The following is a 20,432-nucleotide window of genomic DNA, read 5'->3' as shown; positions in this document are numbered from 1 at the left end:
TCTTTAATAGTCTATTGAACTATATATTGAGAAAGCATGTAACCAACTAACTTGAAAATCACATAAAAAAAAATACTCAAATGATTTTTCAAATAGAAACAAATACGTAAAACGCTTAACCCACGGATACTTGATTGATCCAAGCATATTAGTCAATTATAGTAACAACTTTACTATATTCAATATATGCTCAAACTTTGATACTCGGTTAATCTAAAAACACATTAGAGTATAAGAAGTATTTATATATAATTATATGAAGTGTCAAACTCGATTCAAATTTTTAGAAGAATATACTTGAATAACACATACTTGAGTTGAAACTTTGCAAAAATTGATTGAATCACTTCAACACTTGATTAGGCATGAAAATGAAATTGACCAACATTTTTTAGAAGGCTTTTATACTTAGTCGATTTTTAAAAAATATTTTCTTAAAATTTGATCATACTCGATTGATTTATATGAATATATTTTGCTATTCTTAGAAATACACAAGTATATGAACATGAAATTTTCAATACAAAATTATTTAGAGAAAAATGATTTGAAAATTATCAATAAACTAAATTTATTGAACAAATATTTTTCAAAAATATATTATCTATAAATCAAAACTCAAATTTCTAACAATTATCATTATTGAGATTAGTTTTACAGACTTTATTGTCCTTTTGAAATACAATTAATTGTCTCGTGATGAAAATATTTGTCTCTACTCGATAGTTAAGAAGACATATGTAAAAAGACTTCTCATATTTCAAATAAAAAGACACAAAAAATTTTAAAATACAAATGATCTATCATGTTGAAACAAAGAGGTGTGTTGAAGGTTGAAAAGTTGACACTCAGTTCAGTCATTATCTTTGTGTTATGTGTAAATTGATTATAATCAATATCACTATCTCTAGAATAAAGGGTAAAAATTGTTTGATAGTAAATTATTTTGAAAAAAAGTAAATTTATCAACAAAATAAAAAAAATTGATTTTTTTTTTAAAATTAAAAGTGAAAACTTTTGGAAAAGTTAAATTATTTTCTTGTTATTGTTGTAGTCAAAAGTGAATATTTTTTTACCATTCTTGTTGATAAATAAAATGAAAATATTTGTGATAATGATAAAAATATTATTTATGAATAAATCCCCATTTCAAATTTCAGAAATTAAGAAAATTCCAAAAGAAATATTTTACCAGTTTTTGCAATGAAAAAATCAATCCATTTCCAAAAAACAAAATTAAAAATATACATAACCACAAAAATAATAAAAAGAAGGAAGTTTACCTTATTTACAGTTATTTGTGTATTCGTAATTAAAATTCAAACTTTTAATCAATTAATTGGTAAAATTATGAATAGATTATTAGCATTTAGTAAAAGTAGGGGCTATTCTTTTCATATTTTAATTTTAATTTTGAGTATCTGTTTTGAAATTGTTAAAAATATATTATTTTTTTTGTAATATTTTTTGTATTTTGAAAATTTTGAACATATGATGAAAATAGTTAATTTTTTTTTGTTATTTTGAGTTTTTTTTATAATTTTCTTATTTTTTAAAAATGTGTTTTTAAAAATATAAAAATAAATATATTTTCACTATTTTAAAAAATTAAAAATTAAAAAAATCGTAAAAATAACCAAGAAAATAAGGGAGTTCTTGATTCATTCAAATTCATATGATAAAAACCAAACACCAAACACGGCCTTGCGAATGCCAACCCTTCTCTCTAAAACCCTAAACCCTACATCAAACCATCAATGGTGAGTGCTTCCATATCAGCAACCCCCACTTCTACAGGCTTCCATTGACATCTCCTCTCACCGCCAATCATCCCTTGCTACAACCGCCGTGCTGCTCTCTCTCTCTCCCAAGTACAAAAATTCACGTTTTCCCCGCCAGACAGAGACCGATGGCTAATAAGGTTCCGATTTGGGAGTTACCGGACGTGCCGAAGGGCGAGCTTCCTCCGCACCTCCATCTCCAGCGAACTCGCGTCTTCTGCAACTCCGATGCTCCTACTCATGTACGTATACCGGCTTAGACAGAAGCACTGACATTTCACAGTGTTATTGATTTGGTTGGCAACTTATGTTTACGGTTTTTAATTTTTTTTTTTTACTTTGGATTACAGACGGACAACATACAATACTCTGGCGCTTATGCGGCCATGGGAGTTGATAACAGCTTGAGGTTGGACCAATTCCGCAATGGCTTTAGAGTAGAAGTGATTCGGCTTACCGAGGACGAAATGGAGGTCGATTTGATTGGTATTGACGCTGCGCTCGCTAACGCATTTAGGAGGATTCTCATAGCCGAGGTGCATTTTTCTCATGTTTTTGTTTGTGATTATGTTTGGAATTATATGTCATACAAGGGGTCTCTAGGAGCTTGGGTTTTAACCAAAGAAAAGAGAACAGATTGGAAAACAAAGTGGAGAACTGAAGCTAGTTTTATTTATTTTTGATTGAGGAAGAACATGAATAGATATTTGTCAAAGTATCCAACTTTTTTGGTTTGGTTACTCGTAAAAATATAATGTCTATTGTATAGTGAAAAACATGCAATTTGATATTAGTTAATCATTCTTTCAGATTCTGCCTCGAACTTAGACTAAATCTTCATAGACAACTGCCTCCAGTTGCATTGGCTGTACGCAGTTTTGTATTTATCATCGCGATGTTGATGCTTGAGTTGACAATGGAATGCTTTTTCTTTGTTCCCACAACGGGTGTAAAGCCTTCACTTGGTTGTGCATAAGGATTGATTTGGTAGCATTCAAAATAATTACGTCAACTCATCCAGAAGAAATTGGTGAAGGAGTTGACAATTAAGCTCTTTACTTTCACTTATATATTTCGGGCATCTCATACACCTCCACCATGGGATTAAGTACTATGATAACTGGTCTATAGATTTGGTCTGGATCCTGGGCTAATTTTTCACTAAAATATTGTAATGGGATGAAAATGGAATTTCTCTTGATTTGCACCTATCATATGCTGTCGACACATCTGATCAACAGTGGCTGGATTTTGTTTTATTTCCATAGAGGGGACCAATTGTGAGAAAAATTCTCAACTCCTGCCCATGTTTAGATGGAAAAATTTTCATTGCCGCCACATGGCAGTTTGTAAAGATCAACTACAGTAGCTCAAGTAACAATTGTAGGAACTAAATGTATCTTCTCCCACTATTATTTAGGGATAATGCAAAATTTCCCTTCCATGGTGCCATACGTGAAAGTAAAGTGAAGACCTACCACTATTACCCTTAATGCTCATAGTGCACTAGGGGTGCCAAGCAAGAAAAGCTTCTATTTTTATGTTGCATATGATAAGGCCAACAATAGTGGAAAGGGACAGCTATGAGAAAAATTCTAATTTAGACTCCAAGCTGATCTCCGCTGCATCCTACATCAGAAGTGGTGTGAAAAAGATTTTGGTACATAAGGACTTTATCTCCTCAAGACAATGGGCCTCTAGAGCAAACCAATTCATCCCAATAGTTGCTTAACCTCAAAAAGTTTTGTTTCTTCCTCTGTTTTTCCTTTTGATAATAATGGTGCAATTATGTTATGGCACTATAGGTTAGGTCACCCAAATTTTGTCTATCTTCACAAACTGTTGCCTTCATTGTTTAAGAATAACGACCCACATTTGTTTCAATGTGAAATTTGTCAGTATTCTAAATATATTTGGAACAATTATCCCATTCAACTTTACAAAGCATCTCATTCTTTTTCTATGATTCATAGTGATGTGTGGGGCCCTTCTAGGATAAAAAATGTTATTGGTTCTCGTTGGTTTATCTTATTTATTGATGATCTTACTCGCCTTATTTGGGGATTTCTTATGAAAGAAATATGAAGCTAGTGAGATCTTTCAACGCTTCAATTCTATGATCCAAAATCAGTTTCATACCAAAATTCAAATCTTGAGAACTGATAAATCCCAAGGAATATTTTAATTCTATTCTTGGTAACTATCTTTCAAGTTAGGGGATCATTCATCAAAGTTTATGCGTGGATACCCCCAACAAAACGAGGTTGTTAAACGTAAAAACCAACATCTCTTGGAAGTTGCTAGATCTCTTTTGTTCTCCTCCAATGTCCCTAAACATTTCTGAGATGAAGTCATTCTTACGACAACCTATATCATTAATAGAATGCCCTCACGAGTAGTGGTAAAGCCAGAAGTTTTTACATGGGTGGGCAAAAATTAAATAGCAAAAAAAAAAAAAAAAATGAAATAACATAATACTAAAGAAAATATATCAATAAATTACTACAATTGTTCTCGATGCGTTTTCATATTTTGATAACGTCACATAATGACATCATTATCTATTAGGTGAGATCAAGAAGATTTGAAATTCAAAATAGGCGATTGATAAGATAAGGATAAGTCATTATCCTTGTAGAGTAATTGTTGTAAATTTATATTTAAAGTTTGTAATTTTAAGTTTGGTTTGTCCCTAGTTTTTAGGAGATAAAGAATCCTAAATCTTCTCCTAAATTATAGGACCCTTGTGTATATATTCTTTCCTATTCCTCTAGAATGAATTAATCAAGCATTTTGTTTTTTGCTTGTTTCATGGTATTAGAGCCAAGGTCCGATAAATAGCATCAAGGCTTTGATGCTCTTCTTCTCTTTCTCAAAAATCATGGCTGATATTCACCAAAATCCTACCCTAACTGAAGCCTCCGCTACAAGCTCTCCGAACCCTTTTCCTCTTTCTGGTTGAGCCCTTTCTTCTCAAAATCTACCAATTGCCTCTATTGATAACCATCTCATACAAATTACTCACCACAAGTTAAAATGATAGTAATTTTAGGGAATGGTTTTAGTCTATTTTATTGGTATTCAAAGGGAAAGGAAAATTCAGCTATCTCACTGGAGATATTCTTGCTTCTCCTACCGATTCTACCACCTATGGCACTTGTGAAGCAGAAAATTGAACCATAATGGCATGGTTGATCAACTTGATGGAGCTAAGACTAGGGAGGACTTACCTATTTTACAAAATCGCCAAGGAGATTTGGGGTTCAATCCATGAGATGTATTCTGACCTGGAGAACTCCTCTTAAAGCTTTGAAATAAGGTTAGCCATTAGGACAACAAGGCAAGGTAACATGAGTGTTACATATTACTTTAATATATTGGTTGAGTTATGGCATGAAATTGATTTATTTCATACTATAAATTGGAAGTGTATTGCTGACAATAAGAGGTATTACAAGATGATTGAAAAAGATAGGATATTTGATTTCCTTCATGGACTTAACACTGATTTAGATGAAGTAAGAGGTAGGATTTTAGGAACAAAAACGCCTGCCATCTCTCAGGGAGGTCTTTGCCGAGGTGAGAAGAGAAGAAAGTCGACGAAATGTAATGCTTCATCAACTCAATGATCTAAGTATAAACCAACAAAATTCTGCCCTTGCAACTGTTAACCAAGGGAAAATTTCTCAAAAGGAGAAGGAAGAGAAAAACAGTGGTGTGACCACTGTAAAAGGTCGTATCATACAAAGAATACTTGTTGGAAGATCCATGGTAAACTTGCAAATTGGAAGCCTAAAAACAAGAGAGATAATACCTGATCAGCCTATGTTACCGAGGCATCCAGTGAGGATAGAAGTAGGACATATTTAAATCTGTCAGAAGAACAAATTCAGGCCCTCTATTGATTGCTAAATCAAGGTACCAGCCCTACCAACCGCTCTATACATCAACCTACTACATCCATGGCACTACAAGGTAATCCCTATCTCTCCTTGAGGACACATAGACTGCCTAAGGACGCTTGGATAATAGACACAGGGGTATCCGACCATATGTCTAGTTCTACTAAGCATATAACTGAATACACTCCTTGTAAAGATTCAATTGATATTTCAATGGCTGATGGTACTATATCTCCTGCAGTGGGTTATGGGACTGTTTGTCTTTCAAATCTAAAGCTAGAATTAGTTTTATATGTGTCTGGGTTGAGTTATAATCTCTTATTAGTGAGTAGGATTACAAAAGATATGAATTGCAGAGTGATATTTCTTCCTTCATGTTGTGTGTTTCAGGACCAAGCATCAGGGATGATGATTGGCAGTGTTGAAGCAAAAGCTGGACTCAATTGGTTGACGAAGAATACTTCAGCCTCATCTCATTCGAATAAAATAGTCCTAACTATTACCTCCAATGCCAAAATCATGTTATGGCATAAACGATTAGGACACCCTAGCTTTCCCTATCTTAGATTCTTGTATCCTCAGTTTTTTATCAATAAGGACCATATTCTTTCTTGTGAACAATGTACTCTTGCAAAACAATCAAGAGCTCATCACCCCATTCAATCTTATAAACCTTTTAAACCGTTTCATTTAATCCATAGTGACATTTGGGGTCCTAATCTTTCCGGTTCAAGATGGTTTATAACTTTTATTAATGACCATTTTAGGGCATGTTGGGTGTATCTTATGAAAGATAAATCAGAAGCAAGTAGCATATTCAAAAGATTTCATAAGTTTGTTTTGAATATGTTTCAAACCTCTATTCGTATCTTTCGAACCGACAATGGTCGAGAATATTTTTCTCATGACTTGACCAACTACTTACTTGAGCATGGTATTTTGCATCAAAGTTCTTGTCCCTACACACCACAATAAAATGGTGTGGCTGAAAGAAAAAATTGACTTCTCTTAGAAGTGGCAATGGCTATGATGTTCATCACTCACGTGCCTCATTCATTTTAGGGGGAGGCTTTTCTTACAGCTGGATATTTGATAAATCGTCTCTCTTCTAAAACTCTCAAATTCAAAACCCCTCTTGAAACCCTTTGTGAATCATATCCTAATACACTATTCTTTCCTTTCGTTGAGCCTAAAGTTTTTGGTTGTGTAGTGTATGTTCACAATCACAGTGTGTCTCGAACAAAATTAGATCCAAAAGCCCTAAAATGTGTTTTTATTGGCTACTCTCCTTCGCAAAAGGGCTATAAGTGTTATTGTCCCATCAATCGGCGGTTTTATACCTTTACCGATGTCACTTTCTATGAGGATCTTGCCTATTATTCACACACTGGTTCTCAAACCAATCCTGCTGATCCCCTTTTGGTTTCTTCATTTCTTCCTCCCCTACTGCCAGAATCTTCTCAAGGGGGAGAATTAATCCCTGATAAGATACTGTCAGCAATAGGCCCTAAGCCAATTTCTCCAACTCCTATTCAGTCACCCATCTCTAAACCTGTGCACCCTATCTCCTCAGTCTCAAACTCAACAGCTTACCAGTCCTCCCTGGCTTGTGTTTTCCCGAAGACCTAAAGGTTTATTTGAAGTCCAGCAAGGTCAATCATCCTCCCTCGATAATGGTCTATTAGAAGACAATAAAGCAGGTGTTGATTTAACAGGGAATGATGTTGAATTAATAGAAGAAACTGAGGATCAACCCAGTGGTTCTATTCAAGATGATGGGCTAGATTGGGCAGTACCTATAGCTCTCCAAAAGGGTGTAAGATCTTGTGTTAAACATCCTAAATATCCTTTGTCCAATTATTTAACTTATGCAAAAGTGTCTCCTCAACTTAGAGCATTTATTGCAAGGCTTGACAGTGCTGAAATTCATAAAAATATTCAAGGAGTTATGGGAGATCCTAAGTGGAAAGTAGCTGTGATGGAAGAAATGAAGGCCTTGGTTGGAAACCACACTTGGGGTATAATTGAATTACCCCTAGATAAGAGAACTGTGGGATGCAAATGGGTGTTTACCATCAAGCACAATGCAGATGGTAGTATTGAAAGGTATAAGGCAGGGTTAGTGGCACAAGGGCTTATTCAAACCTATGGGATAGACTATGAAAGAACCTTTGCCCCTATAGCTAAACTCAATTCTATTTGGGTAATACTCTCAATTGCTGTAAATTTGGATTGACCTTTGTTTCAGTTTGATATAAAAAATGCATTTCTTAATGGGGACTTAGATGAGGAGATCTACATGAAAATTCCACCAGGCTTTGAAGATGAAACGAGCTGTGGAGGAAAGGTTTGTAAATTGAAGAAATCTCTGTATGGTTTGAAGTAGTCACCTCGGGCTTGGTTTAAGAAATTTAGCATAACCTTAATCTGACTTGGATATAAACAAGGATAGGCTGACCATACTTTGTTTATCAAAACCACAAAAAATGGAGGAAAGTCTATACTAATTGTCTATGTTGATGATATCATTGTAACAAATGATGATGAGCAAGGTATCAAGATACTGAAAGAGCAATTGAGAGCTGAGTTTGAGGTGAAAGACCTAGGACTCATGAGGTACTTCCTAGGAATGGAGGTGGGTAGAAGCAAGGAAGACTTATTTATCTCTCAAAGAAAGTACATTGTGGATTTACTCAAGGACATGGGTATGCTGACATGTAGACCAGAGGGTATCCCATTAGACAAGGGCTGGAAATTTGAAGAGCAGAATGATGATATACCAATTGAAAAAGAGAGATACCAAAGACTAGTGGGTAGATTGATCTATTTGTCTCTTACCATGCCCAACATAACTTACGTGGTAAGCAAGATCAGTTAATACATGCATGCTCCTACAAAGAAGCATAAGAATGCTGTGTTTCATGTGCTTAGATATCTAAAAAGGTCACCTGGGAAATGGTTGATGCTTAAAAAAACCAAGTAATGAGAAATTGAAGGGTTTGTTGATGTAGATTGGTCATGCTCTTCAACAACTGGTTATTGCATTAAGGAATGGGGAAATATTGTGACCTGGAGAAGTAAAAAGCAATTAGTGGTGGTTCGCAGTAGTGTTGAGGCATAATTTTGAGCAAATAGCCCAAGGCATTTGTGAGGTAATTTGGTTAGAAAGGTTAATGGAGGACCTAAGGATACATTTGACTCAACCTACAAGGGTATTGATAGTAAGTTTGCTATTAGTATTGTGAGAAATCCTGTCCAACATGATTATATGAAACATGTAAGGATTGACAAGAATTTTATAAAGTGTGAAATTGAGGAAGGGGGGAATAATTCTATCCTATGTTCCAACCATGGATCAAATTGCAAATGTGTTCACAAAAGTTATGATGAAACCTGGGTTCGAATCTCTAATAGTCAAGCTAGGAATGACTTGCATTTATTCCTAAGCTTGAGGGGGAGTGTTGGATGTGATCAAGAAGATTTGAAATTTAAAATAAGAGATTGATAAGATAAGTACAAGTCATTATCCTTGTAGAGTAGTAGTTGTAAATTTATATTTAAAGTTTGTAATTTTAAGTTTGGTTTGTTCCTAGTTTTTAGGAGATAAAGAATCCTAAATCTTCTCCTAAATTATAGGAGATAAGATAAGGCACCCTTGTGTATATATTCTTATCTATTCCTCTAGAATGAATTAATCAAGCATTCTGTTTTTTTGCTTGTTTCATTATCAATTTCATTAAATGTATTCTTTTCAATATGCACAACTAAACAATCTCAAATATTACAATCCAACTTACAATCCCAATAGACAATCTCAAAATAGCTGTCTTGGCATTTGATGGAGAGGTAAGTGGAGGAATGACTGAATGAGCATGAAAGGCAGAAAGCTACTGCCATCTTCCTACTAGGCTACCAACAAAATCTTCACGAATGCCAAAAAAAAAAAAAAAAAAAACAAACCCAAGATCTTTCAAGAATGCCTCAAAATGTAGTTCCAAAATCCTTTAAGAATCCTTCAAATTGCAATTCTAAAATTCTTAAAAATGTCGCAAAAAATCAGTCCCTAAATACTTCAAAAAACCCTAAAAAAATCAGTCCATAAATCCTTCAAAATAGCCCCAAAATTCAGTCCCTAAATTCTTCAAAAAAAGCCCCAACCTTAAGCCCCTAATTTTTTTTGAAAAGCCCTAAAATTTAGTCCTAAATCTCTTCAAAACATCCAAAATAGAAAAATAGATGCTGAAGAAGGAGAAAACACTACCGTTGACCAGCATCTAGCGACCAATTTTGATTGATTAGCGACAGTGAAAGAGAATGATGAGAGACCAATGAAGTGAAAGAGGTGGAGAGTGAAGGCTTTTGGATGGCATGTTGAATATGTTTTGTGACTTTTGTCTATTATTTCTTAATTATTTTTAATAATTAATTTTTAACTAACTAAAAAAAATAGAAATTTAGGGTGGGCTATTACCATATGTGGCTCCACCTTTGCTCACAAGTCCTTAATGATCAAACTCCTAGTCAGATTCTTCTCCAATCATTCCCTCACTCTTGGGTTATCTCAAACATTCCCCTAAAAGTGTTTGGTTGTTCTACTTTTGTCCATATTCATCACCAATTCTGCATCAAACTTGATCCCAAATCCATTAAATGCATATTTCTTGGCTATTCTCCCTATAAAAAAGGTTACAAATGTTATTCTTCTGAACACAAATGGTTCTACCTCAATGGATGTAATCCTCTTTAAAAATCAACCCAATTATTCCAAAATTGATATTTAGGGGGAGGAACCTCTAAATAACTCTCAGGAATATCATTTTTGGAATATTCCAACCACTCCTAGCCCACTGCAACAACCAAACCCACTGGATCAACATCCTTCACAACCTAGGCAATCGACAACCAACATTGAACTCCAAGTCTACTCTCAGAGGAAACCTAATCAAGAAGAGATTGAGCCACGAACATGTCTAGACACTGATCAAGAACTTGACTCGAATATGGAGGTAAGAGAAGGTAATTCTAATGATAAGTCTATTGATGATGATTTACATTGGCCTATTGCATTGAGAAAGGGGGTTAGATCATGTACAAAACACCCAATTCAGAACTACACCTCATACAAGGGTCTTTCATCTAGTTTTAGTACATTTGTTTTAAGTTTAAACAAGGTGCAGGTGCCTCGCAATATACAAGATGCCCTTAAACAACCAAAATGGAAGAAGGCGATTCTTGAGGAAATTCAAACCTTGGAAAAGAATGAAACATGGGACATAACAAAATTACCAGCTGGAAAAACCCCTGTGGGCAGCAAATAGATATTCACAGTAAAGTACAAAGAAGATGGACAAATTGAAAGATATAAAACTCGTCTAGTGACAAAGGGCTTTACACAGTCATATGGTATAGATTACCAGGAGACCTTTGCCCTAGTTGCTAAATTAAACACTATTAGGGTATTGCTCTCCCTTTTTGCCAATTTAGATTGGCCACTCCACCAATTGGATGTAAAAAATGCTTTTCTAAATGAAGATCTAGAAACCACATAGAACAAGGTCTATAAACTAAGGAGATCACTTTATGGACTCAAGTAGTCACCTAAAGCCTGGTTCAAAAGATTCACAAAAGCAGTCAGGAAGCATGGATATGTTCAATGCCAAGCTGATCACACTTTCTTTGTCAAACATACCTTGGGAGGTAAAATTTCCATCCTCATTGTTTATGTGGACGATATTATTATTATAGGAAATGATTTTTCTGAAATGAGATGCCTTAAAGAGGTTCTTGCAAAAGAATTCAAAATTAAATACTTGGGAAACCTAAGATATTTCTTAGGAATGGGAGTTGCAAGGTCAAGAGATGGGATCTCGGTCTCCCAAAGGAAGTACATCTTAGACCTCCTAAATGAAACTAGAATGATGGGTTGTAAACCAGCTGACACTCCGATGGAATCCACCACAAAACTAGACATTGGTAAGGAAAGTGTTCCGGTTGATAAAGGGAGATATCAAAAATTGGTAGGAAAACTTATATACCTGTCATGTACTAGACTGGATATAAGTTTCTTTTGTAAGTATGGTGAGCCAATTCATAAATGACTCCGAAGAAGAACACATGGCAGTAGTATACTGCATCCTAAAGTATCTAAAGTTAACTACAGGCAAAGGATTGATGTTTAGAAAAACTACCAGCAGAGATGTGGAAATTTATGGTGATTCAGATTGGGCTGGTTTAATTCAAGACCAAAGATCAACTTATGGATACTGTTCATATGTGTGCGGAAATCTTGTTACATGGCGTAGTAAAAAACAATATGTGGTTTTTGGAAGTAGTGCAAAGGTTGAGTTTAGAGCCATGGCTCATGAGGTTTTGTGAAGGGATATGGTTGAGATTCTTGAGAAGATTACTACTTGATCTAAAATCAATGTTGATAAACCAGTAAAGGTAATGTGTGATAAGCAATATGATATTAGCATTGCAAAAAATTCGGTGCATCATGACCGAATAAAACATGTGGAACTTGACCGGCACTTCATCAAAGAGAAGCTAGAAAAAGGGGTATTCCTACTCATCTATACACCTTCAAACAACCAAATTGCAGACATTCTCACTAAAGCATTGCCAAGGAAAACATTCGAAGAGTTGAGTTGCAAGTTTGGTCTGAACAATATATTCAGCCCAGCTTGAGGGGAGAGTGGAGATTACAGGTGGCTGACTAATTGATCCTTTTTCAGCTGTTTAAATTAGTGTGTTTCCTAATCACCGAGTTTCCTTATTTTGTAAATTCTGTAAAGTCAACGTGTTTCCTTTTTGTGTAAAGAATAAATCTTTGTATGGAGCTGTAAGTTACCTAATTAGTATAGATGTATCTTCTCAGTTTAGGTTTCCTAATTAGCTGTAGGTTTCCTAAAGTCAGGATTGTATTCTGTATATTTATACTGATCAGAATGATACATAAAGTGAGTTCTTTTTCTCAAATATTTCTGCATTAAGTAACATGTAAGTTTTCTCTTTTTTAATTAAAACAAAAACTAAACAAAAAAAGGAAAAAAATACAACCAAACAGCTAATTGGAAGCTTTGTCAATAACCCCCCCCCCTCATATTTTACTGTTATCTTCTTTTCAATCTTGTATACAGTGCGTTGCATAGTGAACAGTCTACAACCTCTATAATTTATATTGTAAAAATAGCTGTACTTTCAAGCACTAGGTATGTTTTACGACGGTGGAACAACATTCACTCTTCTCTGGTCTAGTTTGGGATCCTTGTAATTCATTGTTAGAGATGAGGCTCCAGATCAAGGTTTTGTTGAGATAGGTATTTTACAAGGCAATCAGATAAGCATCTTCAGGGCAGTATTATTTGCCATATTTTTTATTATATGGCTCTTTTGTGTAATAATTTATGAAGATCTTGAGTTGCTGCTGATGTTCCTAGAATTCCTATCAGATTTTTCTTGATCTGTTAGCTTGTGATTTGAAACATGCTATCAAAATTTTTGAACTTCACCCCCCTGATTTTCCCTTTCTCTATTTCTATTTCCCTTGAGTTTCATAAACTAATGTATCTATTTCAATGTCTCTATTTCAAGTTTTGTTCTGATAGTCTTCACTACTTGCTTACTTGTAAAAAGAAAAGGAGTTTCTGCTTTCTTACCCTTCCTCATTCATTACACCTTTGAATCTTTGCTTCTAGTAGAGCAAAGAATTATTAATACTGTCTTAGATGTTGATGAGTAGATGCACATGCACAGAGAGAGAAATGAACCTGCCCCATATTTATGTCTGCAGGGCCTTCTATGATACCCCTTTTATTAACATAGCTTAAGGTTCGTGGCAGATTTGGCTTGTGAAATAGCTTTTATCTTTTCCTGTTTTGATTGCAGCTTCCCACAATGGCTATTGAAAAGGTTCTTATTGCAAATAATACATCTGTAGTCCAAGATGAAGTGCTTGCACATAGATTGGGTCTCATCCCAATCAAGGTTGATCCACGTCTGTTTGATTATATGTCAGGTTTTATCTTATCCTTTGTTGTTAATTTGATGATTTATTCCTTTAACACATACCTGGTTACTGGTGAGTTTATATGGGTTGTAAATCAAAAAGTTTATTCCCTTAACATTTGCAGAAAGTGATGTGCCTAATGAAAAAAACACCATTGTTTTCAAAGTCCACATCCGTTGTGAACGAGGTGGCCCACGTCTTAAAGGTCTACAGTCAGTGCTCATTCACATGATATATAAAGCTTCATATGTTTCTCCACTGTTGATTATTGTCACTTTTTGAATCCTAGATGCATTATTGTTGGCAATTTTGTGGCCTAAAATGCAGTAAAATCAGAAGATTTGAAATGGCTACCAAATGGGAGTGAGTTTCCATTGGCCACAGAAAATCCAACTTCAACTTCATCCTCAAAACCAAAGACCTACACTTCATTCACTTGCAGACAAGATTCCTTGCCAGAATTTTCAAAAAATCCAATTGCCACATGTCCGGACATCCTTATAGATTTACTTGGACCAGGCCAGGTAATATGCTTTTCAATTTTATGTTTTTAATGGCTGTTATCTCCCTATTCACATACCAGTTGTATTTGGGCTTAAAAAGTATGTTACTGTTGTAAACATTCACTGGGATTGTTGAATTCTCTCCAAAACTTGGCTCTGTTAACTTAGGGTACTTGAGAAACAACCAAGAAAGGTGTCAAAATTAGATTCATAACTAGTTTAATGCTGGTTCCGGTAATTCGGTTGTTTTTGCTTCTCTAGAGGCTACTTTGTTGACATTGGACTGAAGGTTGATGATTCTTGAACAGTGTATCCATTTCACTCTATGTTGTCTTCCTAACCATATTCATATCAGTATTGGAAAATCTCAAACATGTACAACATAAAATATATGATTTTATGGGTACTTCTAGAGAGCTTGCATATTATGGCTTTGGATCCATATTTTGCCCAAGAATTGAGATTACTCCATATTGGCTTACCACAAAGAAAACAAAAGGGTCTTTTGAGTTTCATGTTAAATTATGTTTACTTGACATATTAATTACAAAATACACAACAGTAGGTGAATTTAGGCAGTATATAATACAGTGCATTATGCTTGGTACTGGATTCATATTACACCAAGGTACATTTTAGACGTGATTATGAATTTATCTATGAAAGTGAAGAGGTAAGGGCTCAGTGCATATCCTTGATGAAATTCAATTGGAACTGAAAACTTTAGTATCTCCTTTACAAGTTTTAAGACATCTTTTTACTTAATGGTACATGTATCTAATAATTTGTAAATAAGCAATTCACACGCTTCTCTTCTCAAAATTCTCCACAAAACTTCTTTGGGGACCATGTCATAATCTTTTTTATTGTTATGTCCCATATCGATTGGAGATGAATGCCATAGGGGTACACAAGATTTTGGGTTAATCACTCCTAACAACAGTGCTTTTAGGATGGGACTCGTGAAAAAGGGTAATACAGCAAGGACCTAATTGCCTCATTCCTCTCCTAATACTATTATTGTGGGCCTCGTTGGAGACATTGGAGTCAAGGTAGACTTGGGTCAGGAGAGCTCTTCCACTCCTTGGGAAGTGAGATCCAGCATGATAGGGTGTTACATAATTAGGTGCAGGAGAATGTAACATCCCACATTGGTTGGGATAGAATGTTATAGGGGTGTGTAAGATACTGGGCTGGTCAACCACACCTAAAAACAATTGCTTTTAGGATGTGAGCTTGTGACGCGGTGAATACTATTTGCAAATTCTTTTGTTTATCTCTAGATCCTTTTCTTTAGATGTTTTAGTATGCAAATTTATCTCATGGTTGATCTACTAGGCAGAAGACCAAATTGGCTTTCAGAGATACTGTTTCTCTTCTTAAGAGTGTGTTTGCCTTAGCTTATATTTTGGGTCAAACGGAGCTTATAAGCTCTTCAACAGCTTAAAAGTTTTTCCTATCTATTTGGCAAATCATGAAGAGTTAACAAGCTACCCAGCAAATAAGCTCTTTCAACACCTTATTTCAGAAGTTGGTAGAGGTTAGCTTATTTTTTGATAGCTTATAAGCTCACTTAAAATAAGCTCTTGTTGACCCAGAAAATGATCAGATCACCCTCAATATAAAATCATAATAAATCATTATAAGAATACTTGTAAAATCATAAAAATTATTATGAAATCATAAAATATTATAAAGTCATAATAAAATCACAATCATAAATTATTATAAAATTCTTTAAATTAATATGTCAAACGTGTAATTAAAAATTTTAAGAGACTTATTAATTAAATATAAATTTTTTACACTAAACTTAATATATGTTGTAATTTGTCTCAAAGTACAATGAATAAAACTCCTTATTTAAAAGTTGCATTTAGATACTTTATTTACTAAAATAATGGTTTATCCTTTTTGCACATTTTAATAATTCTAACATCTTATAAGCTTTTCTTTTACCAAACACATACCCATACAACTGACAGTTTATCGCATATTTTATCTGAACACTTTAACAACTTATTAGCAAATAAGCCTTTAGAGCTTATGAGCTCTGATGAATTGAGCTAATCCAATCAGGCTCTTAATCTTTGCTTAATCACCCTCTCCTAAAGTTTGATAGTATGGCTAATTAGCTTGATACTTTTATAATTTTCATAATTTTGAATATCATCTTATTTTTATAAATAGGCATTGGAGTGGTTTCCTCAATTTAAGGGTCATGCTAAACAATTTCATTAATCATAAAATGCTTTCTTCTTCCATTCATGTTCTTATTCAAATATTATCGATTCCAACTATATGTTCTTTCTTTATCTTTTTTGTAGCTTGTTTCACTTCTTCATTGGACAAAATCCATTTATAGAACATGCAATTTCTCGATTGCCCTCTCATTTATGAACACTTTTGATTTTTGTTCTTGATAAACTTCACTTGGCTCCAATTCTTGTTTTAATTTCTCTTAGTTTAGCCAGATTATATGTATATATATATATATATCTTTTCCCATCTTATGTGTCTAGTTGGTTGGTTACCTAGATCAACCCTTCTTTTCTTTTCTTTTCTTTTTTTTCTTTTTCTTTTTCTTTTTCTTTTTCTTTTATCCAGGCTTCTGAGACCAGCTGTAATAAGAATGAATATCTAATGGCATCTTCTTTACTTACCCAAAAAGGAAAAAGATTTTTTGATTGAGATCATCTGGACTTGATATTATCTATAGATCTAGCATTTATATATTTTGATTCTTCTGATGAATTAGAATTTTAGCCCATGAAAGCTTGATGCTAGTAGTTCATCAAATTAAGTAGGTGTTTCTTTCTAATCTTTGTATTGCCATATGGCCCCACGTTCCTTCAGATTTTTTAGGTCATTGATCTAAATTTCTTTGTCATCAACCCAAAAAGGTGAAAACAAATAAAATAGTTGCACAACTTGAAAAACATAATTTATTTTTGAGATCTCTTGATGTTGTGAAACCTGTTTATAGGAAATTGAGCTGGAAGCACATGCTGTTAAAGGCATGGGTAAAACACATGCAAAGTGGTCCCCTGTGGCGACTGCATGGTATAGGATGCTCCCTGAGGTATAAAAAAATGTTAATTTAGTGGCTCTCTGGCATTTTGTCTAAAATGCATTTCCAGATTTTTGTTAAAAGTAATTATTATTATTATTTTTTGGGGATAGATTGTATTGTTGCAGGAAGTTGAAAATAAGAAGGCAGAAGAACTTGTTAAGAAGTGCCCTGTCAATGTATTTGACATTGAAGATATTGGTAAAGGTAAATTGATTCTTATTCTCTCCAAGAAGATGGTCCAAATTTTTTTCCCTCCTTCAAAATGCTTGACATGATATGCTGGTTATCTTTCAGCATAGTGTGGAATGAGACATGTGAGAACTACTCTAGTAGATTAGCTAATTATGTATACATTTTTGCCTTGTCCTGATTAATGTCTGGTTGCTATGTAGGTAAGAGGAGGGCAACTGTGGCTCGACCACGAGCTTGTACACTTTGTAGGGAATGCATTCGCGGGGATGAATGGGACAAGTATGTTGCAGTACGTCGTGTGAAAGATCATTTCATCTGTAAGTAATACACTTCTAGACTTTGTTTGCATCACTCAAACCCCCTCAGCATATAAAGTGATAGCCATTGAATTTATCTTCCTCCACCTATAACTAAAGAGTGGGAGCCTTGTTAGTAATAGTAAGATTCCTCTTTGTGACGGGAAAGATCATGGGCTCTAGTTGTGTAAACGGCCTCTTTGCAAAGCAAAGAGTAAGGCTGGGAACAAAAACAACCCTTCCCCAACCCATGCAAAGCGGAGAACTTTGCTAGTGGGGACTTCACGTGTAGCTGGATGAAAGACTTCATTAGATTTCCAAATTTATGTACCTCGTTATTGTAGTCTGACCAGTGAGTTTGACATCTTATTGAAATCTAGAACTTTGATGCCTGTACTTGATGGAGTATGGGTAATAGTAAAGTTTCAATTTATGGGCAAAACATGTTTGGTAATGACTAATGAACACAGGTTTTCATTTTGGTGGTTGGAACCACTCTTTTTCTTTATCCCTCCCGGGCTTCTAAGAGATCTAACTAATATGGATGTTGGAATAACTGAGGCATTTTATGACAGGTCACATGTAGTTTAGGTGTCTGCTTTGGTGTTCTTTTTTTTTTGCCGTCTTTATCCTTTATTATTATAAAGAGACAATATTCCAGCTATAGAGATTTCAAGGCATCAACTTGCCACGCCTCCGGAAATTTATTCCCATGGAGGACCCTTCATTTATTTTTTTATAGATTTTCTTATTCGATCTAGTCAGACATACTGCTAGATCGTCCAGCTGTAGTCCTCGTGGCATTTACACTTTTATGTGCAATTCGCCATCGCTACAAGTATGAAAATAGCTTTTTGTCTGAATCTTGTCTGGAATAGGGACCTAATATATACTTTAAATACGTTGGGGGGGTTCCATATTTTGGGTCGTGTCTGCACACAAACTTAGCCATGTTTTTGCGAGATTTTGATGATAAAAGTTGTAAAATATATTTGTTGTTTCCCCCCACCTCTCTAGTTACCATAGAGGCGACGGGAGCATTACCCCCCCAAGTGCTGTTCACTGAAGCTGTAAAGATTTTGGAAGACAAGTGTGAGCGTGTGATAACCGAGCTCTCGTGATGTTTTTGTCTCAAGTTAAATGTCAAATGCCTACTGCGGAATGACTGTCACAAAGCAAGGATTTGCTAATATATATGCATTTTTTTTGTCTTGATTATGGATTCTCTCTCTCTCTCTCTCTCTCTCTTAATTTAAATTTATTAAATTATTTGCTAAAGCTGTGTAATTTTCCTCCCTGGATTGCCCTTCTTATCTTTCTCTAAATCAAGCATGGTTTTGATTCTGCTATTTTAATCATTTGATTTTTTTTTTTTTTTTATAGTAGTATGCAAGATTAGTTCAATTCTTTAATCGTTTTCATTGTAGATGAAATCAATAAATAATATGCCAGTTGTTGCTGAGATGAGGGAGCATGAGCATGTTGGTTATGCATTTATGTGGTTAGTTGTGAGGTTGTAGCTCACATTTATTCTCTATGTTTGGAATTAGCATTTATGGAATGAAAAAGAAATGAGGAAAGTGGTGGAATCCTACTTAAGCCGCTGCTTCTGTTTAACCTTCTTGATAAGAAAACTATTCTTTCTAGTCAAAAGCCCAAAATAGAGACTTATCTCACTCTATAGTTAATTTTCTGCACGTGATTTTATTATAAGACCACGATGATAATAGATAGCATTAATAATCTATTAGTTACGCCTGCTTCATCATACTATGTGCTATGGGCTAGGAAAATGAATGACGATTAAATGCTCAATATATATTCTTCATATTATTAGACCAAGTTTTCTTGTTTAGTGTTCTGTTCGCTTGCCAATTAAGAATTGAAGAGATTATTCATATGATTTTATAAAATTTAAAGAGATCCATAAATGATTGATTGGATGTGGTCTTGTTTATGGAAAATTCAATGTGTGTGTGTGTGTGTTGGGGGGGGGGGGGGGTGGTTACACTTAAATGAGTTATCAAATTTTGATTAAATTGAATGTATGATAAATATTAAATGTAATTAATAAAATATATTAAGATTTAAGTGAACTTATATTAAAAAATCACAAAAATATTTAAAACACTTGTGTCCGTTAGCTGTACAGAAAAAAGAAGAAGAAAAGGATTGATGATATATTTATGAAATGGTAGGAATGCAATCCTTAATGGTTAGCAAGTCTAATGTCAACATAAATTTTAGTGCTTCCCAATATGACAGCCCAACTAATTGTGTTTGGAAATTGTGGAAAGTCTCTCTCTCTCTCTCTCTCTCTTTATATATATATATATATAGAGAGAGAGAGAGAGAGAGAGAGAGATTATGTATTGTTTTCCATTTTAAGGAAAAAATATGTAATAAAAGAAGAATAATAAGAGAACAATTCAGTCTCTCTTATTTCTTATTTTTGTTTTTATTCCCATAAACTACTTTCAAAGTTCAAACACAAAGCTTATATCCGTCTCATCATTTTAACTCACGCTTAGCCTTAGCCTCCTCTCCTTGGGAATACAAGTTCAGATTTGGATCTTCACATTATACAAATCCATACTTTTTTAAAATCGAACTAATTCCGTCAATTAGATTAAATTAACCGATTGATAATCCAAAAGGGAAAAAAAAAATCAGTTCT

At 34.4% G+C, this 20,432-nt stretch overlaps 1 protein-coding gene across 1 annotated transcript; it reads left to right on the top strand.

Moving 5' to 3' along the window:
- The first annotated feature begins 1,686 nt into the window (after positions 1–1,686).
- LOC127811649 (uncharacterized) lies at positions 1,687–19,033 on the top strand. Its single transcript, XM_052351683.1, has 9 exons — positions 1,687–2,023; positions 2,132–2,317; positions 13,571–13,700; positions 13,816–13,896; positions 14,019–14,215; positions 17,181–17,276; positions 17,378–17,471; positions 17,660–17,776; positions 18,773–19,033. Exons 1-9 carry the CDS (start codon positions 1,910–1,912, stop codon positions 18,874–18,876), a joined length of 1,119 nt encoding a protein of 372 aa, XP_052207643.1. The 5' UTR covers positions 1,687–1,909; the 3' UTR covers positions 18,877–19,033.
- The last annotated feature ends 1,399 nt before the right edge of the window (positions 19,034–20,432 follow it).

Source organism: Diospyros lotus, chromosome 10, assembly GCF_014633365.1.
Source record: "Diospyros lotus cultivar Yz01 chromosome 10, ASM1463336v1, whole genome shotgun sequence".
NCBI classification, from domain to species: Eukaryota; Viridiplantae; Streptophyta; class Magnoliopsida; order Ericales; family Ebenaceae; genus Diospyros; species Diospyros lotus.
This window is presented reverse-complemented; position numbering and strand designations above follow the sequence as displayed.